Raw genomic sequence first — 21,517 nt, forward strand, 5'->3', positions numbered from 1 at the left:
CCCTATCTCTTCTACCCCTCCATTCTTGCCCTATCTCTTCTACCCCTCCATTCTCGCCCTATCTCTTCTACCCCTCCATTCTCGCCCGCTCTTCTACCCCTTCCTTCTCGCCCTATCTCTTCTACCCCTCCCTTCTCGCCCTCTCTCTTCTACCCCTCCCTTCTCGCCCTCTCTCTTCTACCCCTCCCTTCTCGCCCTCTCTCTTCTACCCCTCCCTTCTCGCCCTCTCTTCTACCCCTCCCTTCTCGCCCTATCTCTTCTACCCCTCCCTTCTCGCCCTATCTCTTCGACCCCTCCCTTCTTGCCCTATCTCTCTCGACCCCTCCCTTCTCGCCCTATCTCTTCTACCCCTCCATTCTCGCCCTCTCTCTTCGACCCCTCCCTTCTCGCCCTATCTCTCTCGACCCCTCCCTTCTCGCCCTATCTCTTCTACCCCTCCATTCTCGCCCTATCTCTCTTCGACCCCTCCCTTCTCGCCCTATCTCTTCGACCCCTCCCTTCTTGCCCTATCTCTCTCGACCCCTCCCTTCTCGCCCTATCTCTTCTACCCTCTCCCTTCTCGCCCTATCTCTTCTACCCCTCCATTCTCGCCCTATCTCTTCTACCCCTCCAATCTCGTCCTATCTCTTCTACCTCTCTGCCCCTCCATTCTATAGCCTGCTGCATCTCGCCCACCCATGACCAGCTCCATTGGTTCATGCCCCAGGACAGATTTTAAGATCCTCTTCCTCACCTTCAAATCACCCCACCTCCTCCCCAAGGCTGTGATCACAAGGCTGTAGCCATTTCATACAGCCATCAACTGCATTTTAAAGTCAGCATGTTTAAAGGATGCAAAATCCTTGAGAAACCATGTGAAAAGACAAGTTACATCACAGAGGAATGGTGTGTGCATGCGTGTTTATAGACTCTGCGGTGATGTTCTCCCATGGTTATAATATTCCGAGTCACACACACCATCCTGACTTGGAAATATATCAGCTGTTCCTTCATCGTCACTGGGTCAAAAACCTGGAACTCCCTCCCTAACCTTCACCACACGGACTGCAGCGGTTCAAGGCAGCGGCTCACCACCACCTTCTCAAGGGCAATAAATGCTGGCCTTGCCAGCAATATCCACGCCCCGAATTTTTTTTTATTTTTTAAAAGGTCACTCAACTTGGGTAAATGCAATTACATTTACAAACAGTGGGCAAATGCATCATGATCAAACATCATGTGATCGATCACATGATCTGACATTACAATCAAATGTCACATGATCAAATCTCCAGGAATACGTCCAGAGTTGGCACGCCTACATAATAACTTCAGAAGCCACTGTATCAGGAAGTAAACTAGGAATATTATTGCTGTAAAATTTGTGATTCATGGTCACATCCTGCCTATTCCTACAATCACAAATCAACAGGCATCAATTGACTCTATGTAACCCCTCAGTATAATCAGGTCTTTGGGAGTGATTCCAATCAAGCTATAATTAGTAGCTGGCAGCTGAGTTAAGTATGTGTGTACATGGGCAACAATGGAAGCCCTGTCTGTACAAGGGGATACTGGGAGTGTTCAGAAAACTACGCACTGGGTGAGAGATTCCCTGTGACATTGTAAACTCTTGTTGATTCTGGTCTTTCTGAAGTTGCTGCAAGTACAGTAGCAGGAATCTCCTCAGTGCATTTCAGGACTGGGCAACGTGCAGGAGGATGCTGATGGTTTGAGAACGGGACGGGACGGGACGGGTTATTGTTCTGGGATGTCTAGTTGGATCATTGAGCTCGGGAATCTTTCTCCTCGCTCTAAGTCTGTTAGCAAGGCTCAGAGACACAGCCAGTTTTTTAACGTTCTGTCTGAATACATGGCCGGTGGAAGTGGTCTGTACAGTAAGTGAAGAAGATTAATCGCACGTTGGTTATTGATTCTAAGGCAGCACAGAGCAGCATATCCGCGAGGAGACAGCCATGTATGTTTAGATTTCCCAACGTGTCAGGCTCGCTCGCTCCCGCTGCCCTGCATGAACTCCACAGGAACAGCAAACACCTCAATGCTGCTAATTCCCAGAGTTCCTGGGAGAGTTCACAAGACACAGGAATTTTCCTGGTGACTCGATGGGCCGTGACTGCACATTGACATCGAACTTCTGAAGAATGTCCAACAAGTCCTTAAAAAGCTAGGATTGATTTATTGCAGTATAGCGTGAACAGTCGGATCTGTTTAATCAACACTGTGACATTTCACCGTCTCGTTTATTACATTCAGATTCTTCTCAAGGGTCATTTAACCTCAAACTGGGGGGGGGGGGGGGGGGGGATTGAATACAAGTAATGTGGATGCATTACAGTAACAACTGTCCATTCCCTGAGCGGACGATGGTATCTCTCTGCTGTCCGTTCTGTAGAAGAACACCATATTCTCCTCAAGCTCTCCACATCTAGTCTTTTATGTTAAGCTGAAAAAGATAAAGAGAATCAGTGTTACTGATAACTTCAGAGGCTTTTGCTAATGCACAGAGGTAAGCAGCACGGAGTCCAGTTCTACGGAGTACTGCTTCTATAGAGTTCTAAACTCGGGAATTTGGTGAGTGAGACAATTCGGTGAGGTGGGGGTAAGAGGTGCTGCTTGATACATTAAAAAAAATATAAACTAGGGTTATATTAGGACTGTGGGCTAAGTTACAGTTAAGACCTAAGGCATATAACAAAATTTAATAAATAAAACAAGATTATTACCTAGATTAAAAACTATTAATAGACAACTGAGTATTTCAAAACTTGAAAACCTAATTAGTTAAATAAAATACAATAGGGATGGCAGAGCAGGTGATGTGTTGCAGGTGTAGCGTGTGGGAGCTGGTGGACCCCAGTGTGATCCACAGCGACCACATCTGCAGTAAGTGTCTACAGCTCGAGGAACTTCGGCTCGGAGTTGATGAGCTGGAGTCCGAGCTTCGGACACTGCGATACATCAGGGAGAAAGTTACCCGGACACTTTGTTCCAGGAGGCAGTCACACCCCTTAGGTTAAATCCTTCAGATTTGGTCCGTGGTCAGGGACAGGAGGGTGTGACTATGAGTGAGGCAGGTACGGGGATCCAGAAGGTAGTATTGGAGGAGCCTCAGCCCTTGCACTTGTCCAACTGGTACGAGGTTCTTGCAGCCTGTGTGGATGAGAGCAGGGACTGCAGGGAGGATGAGCAAACTGACCACAGCAGCGTGGTACAGGGGGAGCAAAAAGGAATGTAGTAGTGGTAGGGGACAGTATAGTTAGGGGGATAGACACTTCTCTGCAACCGAAAGCGTGAGTCCTGAAGGCTGTGTTGGCTGCCCAGTGCCAGGGTTAAAGACATCTGAAGAGGAACTTGGAGTGGGAGGGGAAGGATCCAGTTGTTGTGGTCCACGTAGGTACCAACGACATAGGTAGGACTAAGAAAGAGGTTCTGCTGAGGGAGTATGAGCAGCTCGGGGTTAAATTAAAAAGCAGAACCACAAAGGTAATAATCTCTGGATTACTACCTGAGCCACGAGCAAATTGGCATAGGGTCAATAAGATCAGAGAGTTGAATGCGTGGCTCAAGGATTGATGTGGGAGAAATGGGTTTCGATTCATGGGGCACTGGCACCAGTACTGGGGAAAGAGGAAGCTGTTCCGTTGGGACAGGCTTCACTTGAACCATGCTGGGACCAGTGTCCTGGCAAATCGAATAACTAGGGCTGTAGATAGGGCTTTAAACTAAATAGTGGGGGGGGGGGGAGGGGAAGAGAATCTTAGAAAGCTAAAGAGAAAGATGAGGGGAAACTTAGAAAGTTAAAGAGAAAGGACAAGGCAATAGTGCAGGGTAGCGATAGGGGTAATGATAATCAGAGTGTACAGGAAGGGACAGAGCGTACAAGCATAAGAGTGCACCAGCAAATAGGGTCAGAGTAGGGAAAATGGTAAAAAGACAAAATTAAAGGCTCTTTCTCTGAATGCATGCAGCATTCGTAATAAGATAGATGAGTTGACAGTACAAATAGAAGTAAATGGGTATGATCTGATAGCCATTACAGAGACGTGGCTGCAAGGTGACCAAGGCTGGGAACTGAATATTCAGGGGTATTTGACATTTTGGAAGGATAGGCAGAAAGGAAAAGGAGGTGGGGTAGCTCTGTTAATAAAGGATGAGATCAGTGCAGTAGTGAGAAATGATATTGGCTCAGAAGATCAAGATATAGAATCAGTTTGGGTGGAGATAAGAAATAATAAGGGAAAGAAGGCCCTGGTGGGAGTAGTTTATAGGTCCCCTAACAGTAGCTACACTGTAGGACAGAGTATAAATCAAGAAATAATGGGGGCTTGTAAGAAAGATACTGCAATAATCATGGGCGATTTTAATCTTCATATAGATTGAACAGATCAAATTGGCAAAGGTAGCCTTAAGGACGAGTTCATAGAATGTATTCAGGACAGTTTCTTAGAACAATACATTGTTGAACCGACCAGGGAACAGGCTATTTTAGATCTGGTAATGTGTAATGAGACAGGATTAATTAATGATCTCAGTAAAGGATCCTCTAGGAAAGAGTGATCATAACATGATAGAATTTCACATTCAGTTTGAGGGTGAGAAACTTGGGTCTGAAACTAGTGTCTTAAACTTAAATAAAGGCAATTACAAGGGTATGAAGGCAGAGTTGGCTAAAGTGGACTGGGAAAATAGATTAAAAGGTAAGATGGTAGATAAGCAGTGGCAGACTGTTAGAGATATTTCACAACTCTCAACAAAGATATATTTCAGTGACAAAGAAAGACTCTACGAGAAGGATGAACCATCCATGGCTAACTAAGGAAGTTAAGGATGGTATCAAATTGAAAGAAAAGGCATACAATGTTGTGAGGATTCGTGGTAGGCCAGAAGATTGGGAAATTTTTAGAAACTTCCAAAGGATGACTAAAAAAATAATAGAGGGAGAAAATAGATTGAGAGTAAACTAGCAAGAAATATAAAAACAGACAATAAGAGCTTCTACAGGTATATAAAAAGGAAGAGTAGCTAAAGTAAACGTTGGTCCCTTAGAGGATGAGACTGGGGAATTAATAATGGAAACAAGGAAATGGCAGAGACTTTGAACAAATATTTTGTATCTGTCTTCATGGTAGAAGACACTAAAAGCATCCCAATAATAGTGGAAAATCAAGGGGCTATAGGGAGGGAGGAACTAAAGACAATCACTATCACTAGAGAAAAAGTACTAGGCAAACTAATGGGACTGAAGGCTGACAAGTCCCCTGGACCTGATGGCCTGCATCCTAGGGTCTTAAAAGAAGTGGCTGCAGAGATAGTGGGTGCATTGGTTGTAATCTTCCAAAATTCCCTAGACTCTGGAAAGGTCCCAGCGGATTGGAAAACTGCAAATGTAACGCCCATATTCAAGAAAGGAGGGAGACTATTGGTCAGTTGGCCTCGCATATCTCATTGGGAAAATGCCGGAATCCATTATTAAAGAAGTACTGGCAGGACATTTAGAAAATCATCATAAAACCATGTTGTCTCTGCTTGATTGTATGAAAGGGAAATCATGTTTGACAAATTTATTAGAGTTTTTTGTGGATGTAACGAGCAGGGTGGATAAAGGGGAACCAGTAGATGTGGTGTATTTGGATTTCCAGAAGGTATTCGATAAGGTGCCACATAAAAGGTTACTGCACAAGATAAAAGCTCATGGGGTTGGGGGTAATATATTAGCATGGATAGAGGATTGGCTAACTAACAGAAAACAGAGAGTCGGGATAAATGGGTCATTTTCAGGTTGGCAAACGGTAACTAGTGGGGTGCCACAGGGATCAGTGCTGGGGCCTCAACTATTTACAATCTATATTAATGACTTGGATGAAGGGACCGAGTGTAATGTAGCCAAATTTGCTGATGATACAAAGATGGGTGGGAAAGCAAGTTGTGCAGAGGACACAGTGTCTGCAAAGGGATATAGACAGGCTAAGTGAGTGGGCAAAACTTTGGCCGATGGAGTATAATGTGGGAAAATGTGAGGTTATCCACTTTGGTAGGAAGAATAAAAAAGCAAATTATTATTTAAATGGAGGGAGATTACAGAATGCTGCGGTACAGAGGGACCTGGGGGTCCTCGTACATGAAACACAAAAAGTTAGCATGCAGGTACAGCAAGTAATTAGGAAGGCAAATGGAATGTTGGCCTTTATTGCAAGGGGGATGGAGTATAAAAGTAGGGAAGTCCTGCTACAACTGTACAGGGTGTTGGTGAGACCACACCTGGAGTACTGCGTACAGTTTTGGTCTCCTTATTTAAGGAGGGATATACTTGCATTGGAGGCAGTTCAGAGAAGGTTCACGAGGTTGATTCCGGAGATGAAGGGGTTGTCTTATGAAGAAAGGTTGAGCAGGTTGGGCCTATACTCATTGGAGTTTAGAAGAATGAGAGGGGATCTTATTGAAACATGTAAGATTCTGAGGGGGCTCGATAAGGTAGATGCAGAGAGGATGTTTCCCCTTGTGGGGGAATCTAGAACTAAGGGGCACAGTCTCAGAATAAGGGGCTCGCCCATTTAAGACGGAGATGAGGAGGAATTTCTTCTCTCAGAGGGTCGTGAATCTTTGGAATTCTCTACCCCAGAGAGCTGTGGAGGCGGAGTCATTGAATATATTCAAGGCGGAGATAGACAGAGATTTGAACTACAGGGGAGTCGAGGGTTATGGGGAGCGGGTAGAAAAGTGGAGTTGAGGCCCAAATTAGAACAGTCATGATCTTATTGAATGGTGGAGCAGGCTCAAGGGGCCAAATGACCTACTCCTGCTCCTATTTCTTATGTTACCCTGGTAACAGCTGCAGGTTGATGCATTCACAGAGAGGTCAGTACAACAGAACATTGGGCCAGCAAACACTGCCCTCAACCTCCCAGCTACACATCACGCACTAGAGGAGGACACGGAGCAGTGGCATCTGTGCTGGCTCAGGGGGTAATTGTAAATGTACTGAGCCACACAGACAAGGAAGGACCTGGGACTGTGCTGAGTTAGTTGATCTCAGCTGCAGTGGCTGAGTTGGGCTCAGTATTTCTGGGTGTGGGGGTTTTAGGGGTGCTGGAATAGTGACTACACCCCTGGAAGGTGCAGACACTACAACTCGAAGCGCGACACCATCCGGGACGGTACAGCTCCCTTGATCGGTACTCCTGCCACTGGACACAATCGCCACTCCCTCCACCACCGGCGCACCGTATCTGCAGCGTGTACCATCTACAGGATGCACTGCAGCAACTCGCCAAAGTTACTTCAACAGCACCTCCCAAACCCATGACCTCCGCCACCTAGAAGGACAAGAGTAGAAATGTCGTAGGAACACCATCGCCTCCAACACAGGACGGCAGTGAAAGGGACCGAGAGCGGGACAAATGCTGGAAGCAATGATTTGCTGGGGTGGGGGGGGGGGGGGGATTAGAGGAAGAAGAAAGTACCTGCAGTTCTATAGCACCTTTTACCTCCTGAGGACGTCTCAAAGCGTTTGCAGCTAAGAAAGGGCTTATGTGTAGTCAGTGTTATGCAGACATACTGCACGCAGAACTATCGCACAACAATAATGAGAATCTGTTTCAGTGTTGTTGGTTGAAGGATAAATATTGGCCAGGACACTGGGGAGAACTCCCCTGTTCTTCGTAAATAGTGAAATGGGATCTTTTACATCTGCCTGAATGGGCAGACGGAGCCTCGGTTTAACGTCTCATCTGAAAGACGGCATCTCAGACAGTGCAGCGCTCCCTCAGTACTGCCCCTCCGACAGTGCAGTGCTCCCTCAGTACTGCCCCTCCGACAGTGCGGCGCTCCCTCAGTACTGCCCCTCCGACAGTGCAGCGCTCCCTCAGTACTGCCCCTCCGACAGTGCAGTGCTCCCTCAGTACTGCCCCTCCGACAGTGCGGCGCTCCCTCAGTACTGCCCCTCCGACAGTGCAGCGCTCCCTCAGTACTGCCCCTCCGACAGTGCAGCGCTCCCTCAGTACTGTCCCTCCGACAGTGCGGTGCTCCCTCAGTACCGCCCCTCCGACAGTGCGGCACTCCCTCAGTACCGCCCCTCCGACAGTGCAGCGTTCCCTCAGTACTGTCCCTCCGACAGTGCAGCGCTCCCACAGTACTGCCCCTCCGACAGTGCAGCGCTCCCTCAGTACCGCCCCTCCGACAGTGCGGCACTCCCTCAGTACTGTCCCTCCGACAGTGCAGCGCTCCCTCAGTACTGCCCCTCCGACAGTGCAGCGCTCTCCTGGAGTGTCCATATTAACTAAGTGCTCTAGTACAAGGCAGTGAGAACATATAGCAGCTTGAGAACTGGTCCCGACAATGCCCAGGGTCATTGAGTCAGATTTTCATGCATTACTCTAAAATATATATTTACACACATACCAATTGTTCAGATTTTGGACATCAGACAAAGTTTAAAACCAGACTTGCCTGTACATTCGATCTATTTCTATTTAGTAATTATTAGTGACTAAACTGCTTCAAGTTCAGACATCCTTAAATCAGGTGAAGAGCAGACGGAAACGCTGCTTCTTGGAGCAGTTTGTTGGAGCCTGAATGTAGGTTAACAAGTGATACAGAGGACTGAAAACACATTTCCCAGCACACTAACTCAATGCTGCATACTGCCGATCTAATTTACTCCCAGTTGTACTTTGCTGCACATTATTGAATCAGCTCTGGCCTTTTCCTCAAATCCCATTTTCTGCTTGAATGATATTTATTTTCGTGGATCTCGACACCCACATAATGGCAGCTCTTAATTGACTGCGCAGAATATATCATGGCACTACTCTCCTTCCTAACAATACATCTTAATAACCTCTCGTCCCATGGTCAACAATGATCCCTTAACCAAAGTCACTAAAAGCAGATGATCTTGTCGTTTTTCACATTGCTGTTTGTGGGAGCTTGCTGTGTGCAAATTGGCTGCTGCGTTTCCTACATTGCAACAGTGACTACACTTCAAAAAGTACTTCATTGGCTGTAAAGTGCTTTGAGATGTCCTGAGGTGGTGAAAGTTGCTATAGAAAAGCAAGTCTTTCTACTACTGCACGTGTACAGGCTGGCGCAGTGACTCGAGACTAGGAAGAATTCTCTAGTAAATGAAATGTGAGACTGGAGGTAGTGTTACACTCCATGTTCTTGAAAGAGAACAGTTTTCTACGGGTGTGTAAGGTGCGAGTGTGATCAGTGGTAGTAAGCGCACACTGGAATTTCATCCTTTATATTTCGAGCTGGATTTCTCAACTTCTCTGCATTGTGCACCTGCCGAAGATCCCAGGCAGCGGGAGTTATACACAGAATGTCCTGTGCAGTAACAGCACACTCACCTTTTTACTGTTAACGAGGTGCAGAGCTGGAGGCTGCAGGTGACACAGAGTCTGCTGTGCTCCCCTGATCGGAATGCTCCCAGTTTAAACAGGAATAGCGCAGGGCCGGAGTATCGGGGTGAATGCTTCAGGACAGATCTGCTGATGGGAGGTGTTGTGGGAAGGGCTGCCTTTTCCCAGCAGGAGGTGATGGGAATGGGGAATAATCTGTCTCATGGCCCCTGGTTCCACTCTGTTTAATTGCACCAAACAAGATGGAGCAATTAAACAGAATGGAACCAAGGTACATTAAACAAGGCGATACAACGATCGCTATGGTAACCGTGGGTGGTAATCTGCCAATAACCTGAGGGGAGAAAGAGCAGCGAACTGATTTCAATAAATGGTGTTTAGACAAATACTGAGGCTGAGTGAAAGGACAGGTTAGGAGGGGTGATCGAAACGCGGTCAAAGAGGGGGATTTTAGGGAGGGGGAAGTGGAGAGTTGGAGGGGTTTAGGGAGGGAATTCCAGAGTGTGGGATATAAACTGCTCCCATGTTCCTCACTGGATATGTTGTTTAAACTACACAATCCAAGTAAACTAAATTGGGAAGAATTAGATGCATTCATTTGAAATGAAAGCTATTTTGATGCACAGGGTGAAAACTGTAGACGGTGAAATCGGTGAATCTTATTCCCCCAATGCGAGGTCAGATATTTAAATTAATTTTCTCCCCTCTCCTGAAAACTCCAACCCATTCTTGGATATCGTTCCATGGGAATCGGCTCCCCATTAGCGCCTCACCCAATGGCCATTTTCAATGTGAGACTAGATGGCGAGAGGCCTTTCGACCATGGGAGGCATTAGGTGAGTCTGATATTGTCCTCACTGAACTGCCAAACATACACTTTCCAACTGGACAGAAATCAGGACTGGCTCAAAATCAATCCGAGGGGACAGGGCCAATTATGGTGCCCTTGATGCTTCCCTGAGTGAGGAGACGTAACTCAGACTGGGAATCAAAAGTTAGAAGCTTCCTGTCTGCAAGGCTCGGGTAACACCACCAACCAAGGCCTTTCACAATTGATGCCAAGCCAGCCCGCATTAAAGAGTCCATTAACATTGCAGTCTCTGCACCAGCATCATTACAGAAAGCAGTGTGGGACTGGGTAGGTGAGATAGTCACGCCACTCCACCCTACACCAGCAGCACAAGAACGCCAGCCAGTATGGAATCAGTTTTTTTAGAATCCAGCAGATGGCTGTTATATTTTTAATGTTAGTACAGAGCTGGGCCCTTCCTGAACATTCCCGATTTCCAGCAGGATCCCGAGAATGCTCAAAGAACCCAGAGCTCTTGTGGCAAGTTTAGAGCGGCGCGCAGCTGGCAGTATAGCTCAGGGCTGCAGGTGCACACTGCTCTACAGCAGGTGCTAGTGTCAGTCTAGAAACCTACAGAATAAAGACACGGAGAGATATTTTCTTAATGGTGAGAAGCTGGGAGCTGTGGAGGAGCCGAGAGATCTAGGGTCCAAGTACAGAAATCACTAAAAGCTAGTGGACAGGTACAAAAAATAATTCTCTCAAGGGGGGTGGAATCCAAAAGTGAGGAAGTGATGCTTCAGCTGTAGAGAGCCTTGGTCAGACCCCATCTGGACATTGTGTTCAGTTCCGGGCCCCGCTCCTCAGGAAGGATATACTGGCCTTGGAGGGGGGGGGAGCGCAGATTCACTGGAATGATCCCGGGGCTAAAGGGTTAAATTGTGAGGACAGGTTGCAGAGACTGGGCTTGTATTCAGCTGCATTTAGACGATTGAGGGGTGATCTAATTCAGGTGTTAAAATGATTAAAGGGTTTGATCGGGTAGACAGAGAGAAACTATTTCCTCTGGTGGGGGGGAGTCCAGAACTAGGGGGCAGAACCTTAACATTAGAGCCGGGCCGTTCAGGGGTGATGTCAGGAAGCACTTCTTCACTCAAAGGGTGGTGGAAATCTGGAACTCTCTCCCCCAAAAAGCTGTTGAGGCTGGGGGTCAATTGTAAATTTCAAGACTGAGATCGATAGACTTTTGTTGGATGAGGGTATCAAGGGATACGGAGCAGAGACAGGCGAATGGAGTCGAGGTACACAGGCTCCAGGGGCTGTATGGCCTCCTCCTGTTTCTAATGTTCCTAGATCGGGTTAATGAGATCACCACATATAACAAACATTAGAACAATGTATTTCCGTGCAGAGCCGAGTTAGAAAGGTCATTCAAGAATGACTGTTTGAAGCAGTGATCAGCACTGACTGGCCTCCACCCTATAGCATGGGATAGGCTTAGTGCCACAAAAATTAGGGCCATGTTCATGGAAGATCTACAGCTTCTAGGGTTATCAGTAGGTGAGGGGAACAGATTGAGTTCTTTGCTGAAGAGAGAGTTGATGAGCGTAGTGCAATAGATGTTGTGTATATGGACTTTCCAAAGGTGTTTGACAAAGGGCCACATAATAGACTTGTTAGCAAAATTGAAGCCCATGGGGTTAAAGGGGCAGTGGCTGCTTGGATACAAAATTGGCAAAGGGACAGAAAACAGAAAGTAGTGGTGAAGGGTTGTTTTTCAGACTGGAAGGAAGTATACAGTGGCGTTCCCCAGGGATCGGTATTAACACCACTGCTCTTTTTGATATATATTAATGATCTGGACTTTGGTATACAGGACACAATTTCAGAGTTTGCAGATGACACGAAACTCAGAAACGTATTAAACAGTGAAGAGGATGGTAACAGACTCTAAGAGGACAGACAGACTGGTGAAATGGGCAGACACGTGGCAGATGAAATTTAACACAGAAGTGTGAAGTGATTCATTTTGGTAGGAAGAACGAGGAGAGGCAATATAAACTAAATGGTAGTTTTAAAGGGGGTGCAGGAAGAGAGAGACCGGGGGGTGTTCGTACACAAATCCTTGAAGGTGGCAGGACAAGTTGAGAGGGCTGTTAAAAAGCATACGGGATCCTTGGTTTATAAATAGAGGCATAGAATACAAAAGCAAGGAAGTTATGCTGAACCTTTATAAAACACTGGTTCAGCCCCAACTGGAGTCTTGTGGCCAATTCTGGGCACCGCACTTTAGGAGCATGTCCAGGCCTTGGAGAGGGTGCAGGGGAGATTTACTAGAATGGTGCCAGGGATGAGGGACTTCAATTATGTTGAGAGACTGGAGGAGCTTCCTTAGAGCAGAGAAGGTTAAGGGGAGATTTGATAAAGTTGTTCAAAATCTTGAAGGGTTTTAATAGAGTAAATAAGGAGAAACTGTTTCCAGTGGCAGGAGGGTTGGTAACCAGAGGACACAGATTTAAAGTAACTGGCAAAAGAATCAGAGGCAATATAAGGAAGCTTTTTTTTAATGCAGCAAGTTGTTGTGATCTGGAATGCGCTGCCTGAAAGGGCGGTGGGAGCAGAGAGTCAATAGTAACTTTCAAAAGAGAATTGGATAAATACTTGAAAAGGAAAAAATTGCAGGGCTGTGGGGTTAATTGGAGAGCTCTTTCAAAGAGCCGGCACAAGCACGATGGGCCGAATGTCCTCTTTCCATGCTGTATCATTCTATGACTGCAAAAAAGGCACGAGGGTTGAAAGAAGAGTGGGACAGAAGACAACAAAAATCAAACCGCAGTGATCAGGTGACGCTAGGCTGGGGTTTGAAATCTTGTCGTTTATAAAGGAAGGAAAGACAGAGGGAAGTTAGGAGTTCCACTGTTTTCAAGTCAGAGTCATAACGGCACAGGAGGAGGCCATTCGGCCCATTGAGTCCGTGCCGGCTCTCTAGAGCAATCCAGTCAGACCCATTCCCCTGCTCTATCCCTGTAGCCCTGCAAGTTACCTTCCCTCAAGTGCCTATCCAGTCTCCCCTTGAGAACATTGAGTGTCTCCGCTTCCACCACTTCCGTCGGCAGCGAGTTCCAGGTCCTCACCACTCGCTGCGTAAAAAAGTTTTTCCTCACATCCCCCCTGTATCTCTTGCCCAAAACCTTAAATCTGTGTCCCCTAGTCCTTGTTCCATCAACTAGTGGGAACAGCCTTTCCCCGTCTAGCCTATCCAAGTCCTGGGAGTAAGTTAGAGCAAGAAACAGTGTAATGAATGTTGATTTGAAGAAAGTGAAGAGCAAGAGCTGGGAGGAGCAGTGGGACAGTGCATTTGGGGTTTTGGAGGAATGGGTACATGTGTCTGCCTAATCCAGATGTTTTTGAGTATTCAATCACAGGAGGAATAGCTTTGTCCAGTCGTGCGACTCTACAAGCTGCTACACTGCAGCTGTTTAGGAAGCTGGCCGCAGACCCTCGCTTCACAGCTCGTACCATCCAACAATATAACGGGACAGGATTTAACATGCAGTCTTTAACCTGTCACAGATAACTTTATTGGAACCAACTGATCTGCCGAGCCAGCACATTGAGTTAGCACTATGGAGAGAAAGTGACAGGGATGGAAATGTGACAAGAGATGTTGCCCGACGTGAGGATAGTGAGATTTGACAGATGAAGTGTTAGAAACTTTACTCTGTCAATTCAAATACAATATATTTCTTTGTAGCACCTCTTCCCTTCGCACAACATTAGCAGTGTTTTTTGTCGCAAAGCGACAGATGAGTCCCTGGTTGCCTAAACAGGCTTTTATATTTAAGAACTGTAACCGGCAGCAGACGCACAGGTCTTGTGGCATCAGCTGGAGTCAGAAATATAAACTATCTGATGAGGTTTGAGTGGTGGTGCAGAGCCGTGAGGCTGAGTTTACATTACTCGATGTTACAGGAGCAGAGAGACAGCAGCGGGGTAGCGGAGTGTGGGGTAGCGGAGTATAGTGCAGCGGAGTGTAGTGTAGGGGGGTAGCGGAGTGTAGTGCAGCGGGGTAGCGGAGTTTGGGGTAGCGGAGTGTAGTGCAGCGGGGTAGCGGAGTGTAGTGTAGCGGGGTAGCGGAGTGTAGTGTAGTGGGGTAGCGGAGTGTAGTGCAGCGGGGTAGCGGAGTGTAGTGTAGTGGGGTAGCGGAGTGTAGTGCAGCGGGGTAGCGGAGTGTAGTGCAGCGGAGTGTAGTGTAGTGGGGTAGCGGAGTGTAGTGCAGCGGGGTAGCGGAGTGTAGTGCAGCGGAGTGTAGTGTAGGGGGGTAGCGGAGTGTAGTGCAGCGGGGTAGCGGAGTTTGGGGTAGCGGAGTGTAGTGCAGCGGGGTAGCGGAGTGTAGTGTAGTGGGGTAGCGGAGTGTAGTGTAGTGGGGTAGCGGAGTGTAGTGTAGTGGGGTAGCGGAGTGTAGTGCAGCGGGGTAGCGGAGTGTAGTGTAGTGGGGTAGCGGAGTGTAGTGCAGCGGAGTGTAGTGTAGTGCAGCTCTCCCAGAACGGAGGGCACAGCAGCTGAGTGACTATGGTCCTGGACTAGACATCATGAGTTCAAATCCCATCATGACAAATTCAATAAACCTGGTAATTTGTGAATGAAAACTTCTGGGTTCTAGTAAAAACCCAACTGGTTTACTAATGTCCTCCAGGGAGGAGAACCTACCGTTCATACCCATTCTGGCCTACACGTGACTCTAGTCCCACTCCACATGGCTGAAGAATCTTAATACTCTCAGGGTCACTAGGGAAGGGCAATAAATGCTGGCTTCCCACATCGCAATAACTGGGATTGCAGCACAGAAGCTGAACTGGGCTGGGCTGCTGGATCTCAAGGCAGCACATCGCCGGCTGTATGAGTGGTCGTGGTGTTGTTTATCAAAGTCTGGTACCCAGATTGACTGTGGTTGGAAGGCTGAGGTTCGGTGCAGGCTTGTACAGCAAGCAGCGCACACTTCACCATCACACACCAAAACATTAAATAAAATGAGAAAATTCCTTAGTGCCCCTGCTAAAACACTAATCTTTCTTTTTCAGACACTATTTCAAACACTTCCAGTTCATAGTCCACATTTTGCACCCTGTGTGTTTCTGAATGTTGCCCCAAGCACCACTCACCTTTCTATGAGTGAATCTCTCATACTCGTTGCAATTGCACTGGGCTGAGCTTCATTCAATCGGAAAACGCTCTCGATGACAGACAGCTCTGTGCTGGTAGTGTCGAGTCCGCAGAAAGCGCACCAATCATTCACCACCATCCCCCCGGCGATCACCTCACTGCCACGATTCACCGTGCCGGCCTGGAGCAGAACAAGGGAACAGACGGTGAGCTCGGGTCCTGCAGCCCGCGTGAGCAACAGCTTGTCTGAGAGCCGCACTGAGAAGGCCGCGGATAACTGGTGCAGTCCGGAAGATCGGAAAATCCAGAGGCGAGGGATAGACAGAAGCACATCAGATAGTGAAGCGTGTGGAAAGGGGAATCCAGGAGACTGCAGCAAGTTAAACAGTGACAACAGCGCAAAGGGCAAGGTTCGAGCTGATGGACTGAAGAGAGAGTAGACTCTGGGCTGGGGCGGGGGGAAGGGGAGCAGGCCCGGGGCGGGGGGGAAGGGGAGCAGGCCCGGGGCGGGGGGGAAGGGGAGCAGGCCCGGGGCGGGGGGGAAGGGGAGCAGGCCCGGGGCGGGGGGGAAGGGGAGCAGGCCCGGGGCGGGGGGGAAGGGGAGCAGGCCCGGGGCGGGGGGGAAGGGGAGCAGGCCCGGGGCGGGGGGGAAGGGGAGCAGGCCCGGGGCGGGGGGGAAGGGGAGCAGGCCCGGGGCGGGGGGGAAGGGGAGCAGGCCCGGGGCGGGGGGGAAGGGGAGCAGGCCCGGGGCGGGGGGGAAGGGGAGCAGGCCCGGGGCGGGGGGGAAGGGGAGCAGGCCCGGGGCGGGGGGGAAGGGGAGCAGGCCCGGGGCGGGGGGGAAGGGGAGCAGGCCCGGGGCGGGGGGAAGGGGAGCAGGCCCGGGGCGGGGGGAAGGGGAGCAGGCCCGGGGCGGGGGGAAGGGGAGCAGGCCCGGGGCGGGGGGAAGGGGAGCAGGCCCGGGGCGGGGGGAAAGGGGAGCAGGCCCGGGGCGGGGGGAAGGGGAGCAGGCCCGGGGCGGGGGGAAGGGGAGCAGGCCCGGGGCGGGGGGAAGGGGAGCAGGCCCGGGGCGGGGGGAAGGGGAGCAGGCCCGGGGCGGGGGGGAAGGGGAGCAGGCCCGGGGCGGGGGGGAAGGGGAGCAGGCCCGGGGCGGGGGGGGAAGGGGAGCAGGCCCGGGGCGGGGGGGAGGGGGAGCAGGCCCGGGGCGGGGGGAGGGGAGCAGACTCGGGGCGGGGGGAGGGGAGCAGACTCGGGGCGGGGGGAGGGGAGCAGACTCGGGGCGGGGGGAGGGGAGCAGACTCGGGGCGGGGGGAGGGGAGCAGACTCGGGGCGGGGGGGGAGTGGAGCAGACTCGGGGAGTGGAGCAGACTCGGGGAGGGGAGCAGACTCGGGGAGGGGAGCAGACTCGGGGGCAGGGGGAGGGGAGCAGACTCGGGGCCGGGGGGGGAGGGGAGCAGACTCGGGGCCGGGGGGAGGGGAGCAGATTCGGGGCAGGGGGGGAGGGGAGCAGACTCGGGGCAGGGGAGCAGACTCGGGGCAGGGGGGGAGGGGAGCAGACTCGGGGCAGGGGGGGGGAGGGGAGCAGACTCGGGGCAGGGGGGGGAGGGGAGCAGACTCGGGGCAGGGGGAGGGGAGCAGACTCAGGGCAGGGGGAGGGGAGCAGACTCGGGGCAGGGGGGGAGGGGAGCAGACTCAGGGCAGGGGGAGGGGAGCAGACTCAGGGCAGGGGGAGCAGACTCGGGGCCGGGGGGAGGGGAGCAGACTCAGGGCGAGGGCGGGAGGAGTGAAAACAGTTTAAAACCAGCTGCAGATGTGATGGATGGGGTGAGGGGATAGTAGTCTTTCTTTCTGACCCAAGATGGGCTGAATGGCCTTCCTTGTTTATTCCTGTGATTTATGTAAAATTGCTGATTTTTTCTTCTTCTTTTACACAGGAACTATCCTGTGACAAGAACAATGCAAATATCATGGAATGCATGGAGCAACCAGCTGGTGCCACCCCGTCTTACTGCCGTGTCAGAGAGCCGTGTCTCCACTGGGTTTGGTGACTCGGCCATGGAACCTGGGCTAATGAGAGCGTTTTGTTAAAACTTGTGAACATGACAGTCACGCTCTGGCCATGAAAGTCCAGATCGGCATTTATCCTGCTGATGACCAAACTACATGGCAGCAATAACGCCCTGGAACTGCAGGGCACAGAACCACCTCCAGCTGGCACTCTGTGCTGGATACACTGTCACGCTGCCACACCGCCAGAAATGTCGCACAATGACCGGTTGGTGTCCACTCACTGGCATTTTACTGGGGCTTCATCCTCCTTCTCCAGCCAATGGGCAGCCTGACAGAGGGCTGGAAAAGACCAGGTAATTACTTTACTATTCCAGGATTCAAAGCTGACAGAGCCGGGGGCAGGGTCTGGACACTGGCCACTGCGGGAAAGTGAAGACAGGACTGGGCTGAGCTACGCTGCCACCTCTGGTTGAATATCCCAGAACACCGACTGCCCAGGCTTGCAGATGATGGGTGGACACTTGGGCGAGGTGCTGGCAGGACTGCACACTGACATGAGTCAGCACCTTTGAGGGACGAGGGAAAATATTAAAGAAACACACAGCTGGGACCACACTCCATGGGGGTAGGGGGAAATCAATGGCCAACACCCCAGCACATCGAGCACGTTTTCTCCAGGCTCAAGCTTTAGTCAACGGGAACATTATATTTTCAAACACTGAATGTAAAATCACAGCAGCTGCAGATTCACAGGGTGTGCGTCAGGGCGAGGAACGGGATGCCGTCAGCGGAAAGCCGATTGTAGCAGCATTATCCCAGGGGCTGGAACAGGACAGGGAGTGAAGGGCAGGGGAAGGGGGCAACAATTCACTGCGCGCTGTAACCTGTCTACACCTTGGGTTGGCACCCAGGGGACGGAGTGACTTGTTACCGCCTGATTTCGGTGCCAGCGTGTCGATCAAAAGCTGGCGGCTGCTTCAAATACAAATTCTGGTGCGTCACTCACCTCCGTCAAGCACAGGGTGAAAGGGACACATTATGCCGTGACTGCTATAAACAGAAGTCGAGAGAGGCTGTGCTGCTCAGTTACCATGGCAACAAGCTGAGCGGATCCAACTAATTAATGTCAGCGCAGAGCCCGAGATTCTAACAAGGTTGCTGCTTTCACCAGCAGATGTGACAAGCGAGATTCCTCAGAGTTGTGGCTTTATGTGCCGGGCATTTACTATGGCAGCAGGTTCGGGGGGGGGGGGCGGGAAGGCGGGCGTTACTATGGCAGCAGGTTTGGGGGGGGGGGGGGCGGCGGCCGTTACTATGGCAGCAGGTTCGGGGGGCAGGCAGCCGTTACTATGGCAGCAGGTTTGGGGGGGGGGGGCGGCGGCCGTTACTATGGCAGCAGGTTCGGGGGGCAGGCGGCCGTTACTATGGCAGCAGGTTCGGGGGGGCGGGGGCAGGCGGCCGTTACTATGGCAGCAGGTTCGGGGGCAGGCGGCCGTTACTATGGCAGCAGGTTCGGGGTGGGGGAAGGCGGGCGTTACTATGGCAGCAGGTTCGGGGTGGGGGGGGGAAGGCGGGCGTTACTATGGCATCAGGTTCGGGGGGGGGGGAAGGCGGGCATTACTATGGCAGCAGGTTTGGGGGGGGGGGGGGCGGCGGCCGTTACTATGGCAGCAGGTTCGGGGGGGGGGGGGAAGGCGGGCATTACTATGGCAGCAGGTTTGGGGGGGGGGGGGGCGGGCAGCCGTTACTATGGTAGCAGGTTCGGGGGGGCGGGGGCAGGCAGCCGTTACTATGACAGCAGGTGCGGGGGGGGGGGGGGAAGGCGGGCGTTACTATGGCAGCAGGTTCGGGGGGGGGGGGAAGGCGGGCATTTACTATGGCAGCAGGTTTGGGGGGGGGGGGGGCGGGCAGCCGTTACTATGGTAGCAGGTTCGGGGGGGCGGGGGCAGGCAGCCGTTACTATGACAGCAGGTGCGGGGGGGGGGGGGGCAGGCGGCCGTTACTATGGCAGCAGGTTCGGGGGCGGGCAGCCGTTACTATGGTAGCAGGTTCGGGGGGGCGGGGGCAGGCGGCCGTTACTATGGCAGCAGGTTCGGGGGGGCGGGGGCAGGCGGCCGTTACTATGCAGCAGGTTCGGGGGGGCGGGGGCAGGCGGCCGTTACTATGGCAGCAGGTTCGGTGGGCGGGCAGCTCCCGTAGATCAGCCGGAGAGAGATGTGTAGCCCAGACTGGCCCGCGTGCTCTTCCCTCACAGTTGTACCAGGACAATCACTTTAGAAAAATAGACAGGAGTGAAAAAGTGCCCGTCTTCGCGCTCCCCACCTCGCACCGAGTCAGTCTGGGGTACAGTACCTCTGCCGGCTATCCCACTGGGGGTCGGGAGATATCACAATCGCTCGGAATCCAGTTGGACAATGTCTACACGGCAATCTCTGGGCACGACTGAGCCTGGATGACCTCCCTCCACCCCACTCGCTAGCCCGACGGTGCTGAGGCCACTCATAACCATATCACCATCACAGTGTTAACACAGCACGCAGACAGGCAGCAATCCAGGCACCTTCTGCAGCCAGCAGTGCCTTTACCAACCAGGCTTGTCCCCCGCCCCGAGGCAATGGCCCATCAACAGGATGAAATTGGACTATAACTGTACAAGGAGCTGGGGCCAGAATAGCCAATCTCAGCCTATTTCAGTCTCCCACCCCCAAGCAGCTGATGGGCCACTGGTTAATCATCTCCAGAACAAGAAACAAAACCGTAACGACACACGGGGAGAGGAACAAGGGGCCGTACCACCAGCGGAACCTGCAGCAGGGAGGAGAGCTCATCCTGGTCTTCGATGGAGGTCTTTGGATGGACCAGTCCCTCCCTGGTTACTGAAAGCACAGTAACTGCCCACTAGAACCTGCTCGGCAACGGTCTGTCGGAAAACTTCCACCTTCAGCACATCAGCCAAGATCTCCTCTGTCTCCTGCACAAGGAGGAAGGGAACAAAGGGGTTAGTCCAAGGACTCACATACAGAATAGAGGTGGTGAAGAGGCAGCTTGGGCTTAGCTACTCCGCACCGAGGCTGGTGAATATATCAAACCGGCTGCCAGGAGGCAGAAAAAGCAAAGCGTTCCAGTGATGTATCCCTTAGCCTGAGCCTTCAGAGTCTCCCCCTCACCTCTTCAGAGTCTCCCCCTGCACCTCATCAGTAGCCCCCCCCTCACCTCTTCAGTATCTGAGGAAGGATGTTCTTGCCATGAAGGAGTGCAGCGAAGATTCACCAGGCTGATACCTGGGATGGCAGGAATGACATAAGAGGAGAGATTGGGTCGATTGGGCTTGTACTCCTGGAGTTTAGAAGATTGAGAGGGGATCTCATTGAAACTTATAAAATTCTGTCAGGCCTGGACAGACTAGATGCAGGGAGGATGTCTCGATGGCCGGGGAGTCCAGAACCAGGGTCACAGTCTAAGGATAAGGGGTAAGCCATTTAGGACTGAGATGAGGAGGAATTTCTTCACCAGAGAGTGGTGAACCTGTGGAATTCTCTACCACAGAAGGCAGTAGAGTCCAATCCATTAAATATATTCAAGAAGGAGTTGGATATATTTCTTAAGGCTAAAGGGATCAAGGGATATGGGGAGAAGGCAGGGACCGGGTACTGAATTTGGATGATCAGCCATGATCGCATTGAATGGCGGAGCAGGCTCGAGGGGCCGAATGGCCTACTCCTGCTCCTATCTTCTATCTCCCCTCACCTCTTCAGTGTCTCCCCCTCACCCCCGCCCCCCACCAAAACTCCTTCAGTCTCTCCCCCACCTGTACAGCACAGACACGTGTCTACATGAGCAGTGCTGTATAATGGAAAGTGCTTTCAGTAACGCATGCACCCAAACTCCATCAGTAAAGCTGAGCAGGGCAAACAGCAGCTCATTGCGAGTGGTAAACACAGGCCATTCACACCTTTACCTCGATACCCAGGCCCACACCTGTGCTAAGTTTCTTTCAAATCACTGACTGTCCAGTGATGTTTCACTGTGCCAATAAATGACGGATTACGGTTGGGTGACGTGCTCACCGCTCCCCAGTAGGGTCTTGAATTTCAGTACGAGTTTGGAGTGGCTCCATCCACTGAACAACCGCCCCAACTTCCCCCCAGCCTGGGAGTTCACCCTGCATCAGGGAAAGTCGACAGCACCCGGGGAGAAC

At 51.3% G+C, this 21,517-nt stretch overlaps 1 protein-coding gene across 1 annotated transcript in view; it reads right to left on the minus strand.

Annotated features, from left to right (window-relative positions):
• Positions 1 to 2,156: 2,156 nt before the first annotated feature.
• eif6 (eukaryotic translation initiation factor 6) overlaps positions 2,157 to 21,517 on the minus strand; it is an 89,894-nt gene continuing 70,533 nt past the window's right edge. Inside the window, 4 exon segments of the mRNA XM_086005959.1 lie at positions 2,157 to 2,443; positions 15,312 to 15,493; positions 20,113 to 20,184; positions 20,186 to 20,290. Coding sequence (XP_085862085.1) covers positions 2,434 to 2,443; positions 15,312 to 15,493; positions 20,113 to 20,184; positions 20,186 to 20,290 — 369 coding nt within the window. The 3' untranslated portion in view covers positions 2,157 to 2,433.

This window comes from Somniosus microcephalus, chromosome 13 (genome assembly GCF_052327205.1).
Source record: "Somniosus microcephalus isolate GS21.2 chromosome 13, FLI_Smic_1.0, whole genome shotgun sequence".
Lineage (NCBI taxonomy): Eukaryota > Metazoa > Chordata > Chondrichthyes > Squaliformes > Somniosidae > Somniosus > Somniosus microcephalus.